The sequence below is a fragment of the Triticum dicoccoides genome, chromosome 2A (assembly GCF_002162155.2).
Source record: "Triticum dicoccoides isolate Atlit2015 ecotype Zavitan chromosome 2A, WEW_v2.0, whole genome shotgun sequence".
NCBI lineage: Eukaryota > Viridiplantae > Streptophyta > Magnoliopsida > Poales > Poaceae > Triticum > Triticum dicoccoides.
In genome coordinates, this window is record NC_041382.1 from 732,260,853 (window position 1) to 732,266,612 (window position 5,760).

At 54.0% G+C, this 5,760-nt stretch overlaps 1 protein-coding gene across 1 annotated transcript; it reads right to left on the minus strand.

The window, feature by feature from the left end:
• Positions 1-3,792: 3,792 nt before the first annotated feature.
• LOC119352134 (probable xyloglucan endotransglucosylase/hydrolase protein 12) lies at positions 3,793-5,029 on the minus strand. Its single transcript, XM_037618862.1, has 2 exons — positions 4,757-5,029; positions 3,793-4,651 (listed from the first exon to the last, which is right to left on the minus strand). The coding sequence occupies exons 1-2, from the start codon at positions 5,027-5,029 to the stop codon at positions 4,052-4,054; spliced, it is 873 nt and encodes a 290-aa protein (XP_037474759.1). The 3' UTR covers positions 3,793-4,051.
• Between the last annotated feature and the right edge of the window lie 731 nt (positions 5,030-5,760).

Below are 5,760 nucleotides of genomic sequence, written 5' to 3' on the forward strand. Positions count from 1 at the left end.
GTGTGGAATGATAAACAGTTAAATAGAAGGTTCCTAGTCTTGCCTCTGGGACAAGCTCAAGTGTTGTTGGTGATCACATTTTCTGAATCTTAGGATATCATTAAGTGTAGTGATAGTCCTAAAACAACATTGAGATTATGATGTTGGAAGAACGATCATATTGAATCAACCCAAACTAGTTTGTCGTGAATTGGATTAATATTTTTTGTATTCAATTGTAATAACATGGAGTGTTAACATGTGATCTTGCTTCTTAGACCATGAGAGTATTGTGGTCACTTCTTACCGTAAGATGGGTTTGGGGGTTGCTCAAATATCACCTATAACACGGTGATCATAACGACAACTTACAGGTTCATCAGAAAGTTCGACAAGTTGTTGGATAGCTCGAGAGTGGGATTTTCTCCTCCGGCGATGGAGAGATATTCTTAGGGCCCTCTCGGTGTGACGAAATATATCATCGTATAGCCAAACACAGGTGACTTCGTCACGAGGATGCTGAAACACAATAACGAGAAAGAAGAACAAAACCGGTAACGAGGATTTCGGTATAGTGAGCATGGTGATGACTCAGGAGGATACCGAGACATCCTGGGTTTTGTGAAGTATCGCAAAGAAAAGGGAACATCACATGATAACCAAAGGTTCACTCCAATATCATTTGTGTGCTCATAAGGATCGATATGGACGTCCACGGTTTTGCTATTGGTCATTGAATGAACGGTTTTCGTTCATGTCTATGAGTTACCGAACCTACGGGGTCACAAGTTTAAGGCAATCACGATCTGCTAAGTGTTAGTAAGACATGAGTCATGAGAATATATTTGTGAAATTATTTCTTGAATATTCAGAATAGTTCTGATAGGATCCGGAAGCGTTTGGGGGTCACCGGAAGGATTTCGTGAATATCGGGTAATGCCGGGTATTACCGATATATTATATATATATACGTGGAAAATGTTTCTAGAGATGTTAAAAGGATATAATGGTCTAGAAGTATTTAGAACATTTTATATTAAATTTAAGTATCAACAAGCCTAAAAAGGCCAAGAGGTGGAAGGAATTATGGGCCACAAGGGCCAATAAGGAAGTGGCACCCCCTTGCCATATTAGCGGCTTGCCTTGTCGGCCCATTGGAAAGGGGGTACCTAGGGGCGACGAACCGGAGCCTCAGAGTGGTGTTCCTGATAGGTCAACCTGGGCCACATCATCAAAGGACCTTCCGGGAGGGGATCCTTTGGCTCCGTCAAGACCCCTAAGGCCCGGGAAGGAGGAGAGACAAGACCTGGCCGGGGCTCCTCCATGCGGGTCCCGCTAGCACGGCGCGGGACTGTAGCGACAACAAGACGGGGCGTAGGCCCCCTTTTGACTTTGAGCAGCATGGAGATCTATCGTAGGGAGGGGTTGTCCACAGTGACCGAGATTCACCCACCCAGTGTGCACCTACAGGAAGGCGTTGTAGCTCCTCATGATAGGTGACTAGGGACCATGCCTGGTGGTTGTCCGGGCAATAACGGGTCCCCCTCTTTGCACCCTGAACAAAGGGAAGAATACAGCCGCCCGTCGAAGGGGCGTGGGAAGGGAGCTTGGCCCTATAAATAGAAGAGACCTTCGCACGCGTAAGGGACTTCCTTTCGAACCATTGTAAACATACACACGTACATCAACAAAGAGCAAGAGTAGGATGTTACACCATCACGGTGGCCTGGACTTAGGTAAACTTCGGTGTCTCCCTTTCCCTCTCCTTCATCTCCGGCGACGATGACCTGGGCGAGAAGACGTGTTCAGTCCCTAGCCGAACTCACAAAGGGTTGTCGTACACAACCCAATGTATGGTTCCTTGACACTGGCATTTGGCGCGCCATGTAGGGGGCTGAGGTGTCTCGTGCCATCGATCCACGTAGCCCTCGTCACCATTTCCCCAAGAGTCGTCGGACCGACATGGCCTCAAGAACTTCCAAGGCGTCCTTTTCCCGGGTAAACAATAGGGACGTGCGCTTCAAGGGACAACGCCAACACCAAGAGGCTTAGGAAGCCTAGAACGCTGCCCGACAAATACCTCCGCCTCGGCCTCCGCCCCCTATTCCTCCGCTCGAAGGGGACCCCGCTTCCTAGTGGGACTGGGAGTTGGGCGCAACAGACGTCGGAGTTGGTGGGGCAAGCATCAGGGCCGCCTTGGCGGACCCCCATTGGGCCCTAGTTTCGCCTTGACGAGAGGGCCGAACCCACGCACTTTCTACAACCCGCCGCCGCGCTCTTCGCGGCACGAGAGCTTCAGCGGTATCTGCCGCCAGAGACTGAGTTCGGCCCATGGTTGGCGCGGATTATGTATCTGCTTGGCATCGCTGGGCAGGTGCAGGTGCGATCACAGACCCCTTCGAGGTGGCCTGAGCGTTCGCATCGGCCGGGCCACACTCTGCTGCCTTTGCGCTCGCAGGAAGATGAGCGGCGCCTGGACCGCGAGCGCCATGATGAGGAGGTGCACTACTCTGAGGCATCCTCCCCGGACCAAGGAAGTGCCTGCCGCCCGGCGGAAGATGCCCGTGTCACCATCGAGTGCCGACGCAAGCGACAAACCCGATTCGCCCGGGAAATCGCGGAGGCAGGACGCACAGCCCGGGAAGTTTCGGGTGGTGGGACCGCGATCGTCAGTGCGGGATGCAAGGCATTTACTCCCGGGTAAACCCGGGCAAACGTCGGGCCGGGCTTGTAAAAGCCCAACCTTCATTTCTCAGGCCCGAGCCCGGCCCGAAGCCCAAAATACTCCCTATTTTCAAGTCTGAGCCCAGCCTGAAATCAAGCCCGAAGCCCGAAAGCCCGGCCTGAATGCTATTTTTTAATACGCGCACGTGCAAGCCCGGCCCAAAATACAGAAAAATTAAAGCCCGAGCCCGGCCCAAACTATCTTTCGGGCTGCAAAACAAAGCCCAAGCCTGATCTGAATGTCAAGCCCGGCCCGGCCTGGGTTTTTTCGGGCCAGGCTCGGGCCGGGTCGTAGGGTCGGGCTGCCCATGCCCAGGTTTACTCCCGGGCTACAGGAGGTGGTCTGGTCTCCACATTTCAAGCCGGACTTTCCGCCGATATACGACGGCACGACCAACCCCGTCGAGTTCTTACATCTCTACACCACAGGGCGCATGGTCAAGCTGACGTCACGGTGAATTGGTTCCCGATGGCGCACAAGGGCTCGGCGCAATCATGGCTAATGAACCTTCCCTCGAGCTCTGTTGCGTCATCGGATGAAGTGCGTGAACAATTCATCGCCAACTTCAAAGGAACCTTTGACCGGTCAGGGGCTATCGCTAACCTAAGCGTCGTCCGGTAAAAGGAGGAGGAGACGTTGCACAAGTTTGTCTAGCGTTTCGGCCAGGTTCAGAAAAGCATCCCCCGCATCAACGATGCTGAGGTGGTCGCCAACAAGGAGGGAGGCGGAGAGTTTCAAGAGCCAAGGGTTGTAGCGTGCATCCATGGGGGTGCAAACCCCGCACTCAAATCGACACTTCAAGCAGCTCATCCGGGAAGTCAGTGCGGCTCTTCTCGGGGAAGGAGCCCCTAAGCCCGTGAGATGGTCCAAAGTCGCAGTGGTGTTCGACGTTGGTGACCACCCGACCAGCGCGAAAGCCATGGGGGTCATCCCGGTCGTGGTCTCCCCCACCATTCACAACATCAAAGTCACCAAGACGCTCATTGACGAGGGACGAGGGAGCAGGCCGGGTTGAACGTCGTCTCCCCCGAGGTGTTCGACCAGATGTCATTCACTTTTTATGGTAATACTTAGGAACTAAGTTGGGTCACATAAAACTCATCCATGTATATCATAGCATAATGCAAATATATATATACACACACATAGGTATATGATGGAGCTGTTCAAAAGAAACAAAATTTGGAAGACAAGAATGAAAAATCTTGAGAACAGATATTAGTAATAATAAAAAATATAAATGAAGTCCCAGTTGAATCAATCGATTGTGTAGGAGTGGTAGACCGGCCGGCCAACCATTGTTCCTTGGTGCGTGCAACCACCACGACCGGACAGCAGCTGGATCGATCAGTACTGCGGCAGGCTGCACTCGGGGCCGGGCTTCTTGTTGTCCTTGTAGTCGACGCAGTAGTCGTATATCCTGTTGTACTTCTGCTTCTCGAGCATCTTGGTCCGCTGCTGGTCGCTGAGGCCAGCACAGTTCTGCTGCTGGCCTCCATGGCCGAAGGCCCCCTCGCAGCCGTAGACGCAGGAGTCGCTTCCGTCGCAGGGGCAGACGTCGAGGACCATGTCACGGTAGCTGGCGACGAAGGGCGCCTTGGACCAGTCGGCCTTGACGCGGCCGCCCTGCGTGCACCAGTCCTCCGCCGACCAGATGCTGGAGTAGCCGAACATGGGCCGCTTGATCGGGTACGCGATGCCCTTGTCCCGGTAGTTGCGGAACACCCGGATGGGGACGTCGTCGACGTACCAGACGATCATGCAGGGCGTCCAGGAGATGGTGTAGGTGTGGAAGTCGGTGGTGGGGTCGAACCAGGGCACGAACTGCATCTCCTTCTTGCCCACGCCGTCGGCGAACACGTTGGTGTGCAGCGTGTAGGGCTTCCCCGTCTCGTTCCCCAGGAACTCGAAGTCGATCTCGTCGTGGTCCTTCCCCACCGACGATGTCTGGATTGGCAATCAATCGTTGCACATACAGTGAGCATTGCAGTACAAACTCATTGGTAAGTATATATAGGTAATTAAGGACGATAGGATAGGATAGATACGTACGTAGTATGTGGTGACGGTGCCGGCGGAGTTCCCCGGGACGAGCTTGATGCGGGTGGAGACGCTGCCGTAGATGAACTGCTTCTTCGTCTGCAGCAAGCAGCCGGAGGTGTTGCTCTTCAGGGACATGGTGAGGCCGTGGCCGTCGTCGGAGAAGGCCGCGTTCTCGGCGTTCCACTTGATGTCGCAGTTGTCCCGGAAACTGGCGCCGGCGAGGCCAATGGTGGCCGCCGCCGCGACCGCGACCAGGAGGACCGCCCTTGAGCTGATATCCATCTTCATTTCTCCCTCCGGCTTGATGAGAATGCAGAGGGGTGACAGGGGCTTATATAACCAGCTAGCTCCTCTTGTTTCCCGTCAAAGGGGAGTTTTTGGTGCGCACGTTGTAGTACGTAGCTGTGCTGGGTTACTTAGCGTCATGTCTTGTTATTCTCTCTTCAGGTTGCCAGCTTGTTCAATTATCATACAGTATTTGATTGCTTGCCTGTATATGGAACGCGCCTTTGCCATGGTTAGTGCTCCGCACAACGGTGTTCCGTACCTCCGCTTGGCACCCGTCGGTGAAACGTCAGCCAAGGTGGGGAACCAAGGTGGTGGTGCGGCCCCTTGCCGGCAAGACGGCGTGGTGGCGCTGGTGTTGGGATCTACAGTGTGGTGCGTTGACTGCAAATTAAAATTTTCTACGCGCAGAACAACCAAGAACATGCTACGGGAGATGGATCACAGTTCGTTACCATTAGACGCGCAGTGTCGTGCAGCGGAAGAAAAGTTGGGGCAGTGCGTCCGCGTGGATCGTCTCCTCCACGTCCGATCTCCCTCGTACAGCCGGTGGTCGGTTCCCACGTATAGGTTCGCCGGAGCGGCGCAAGTGCCCCGCCTCTAACGGTATCCGCGCGTGCAGGAGGAACGTCGTGCGGCGGACTGCTAGGTCCGATCACACATGCAAACCCTAGTGACAGCGCCGAAGCGATCAGCTGCGTGAGTGTGCGGCACCTCCACTATATATA

Bases quoted from the DNA above. Each gene is read 5' to 3' on its own strand.
- LOC119352134 (XM_037618862.1), bottom strand. From the start codon at position 5,029: ATGGATATCAGCTCAAGGGCGGTCCTCCTGGTCGCGGTCGCGGCGGCG. The intron at 4,652-4,756 runs GTACGTATCTAT...TTGCCAATCCAG, and splicing joins GCACCGTCACCACATACTAC to ACATCGTCGGTGGGGAAGGA.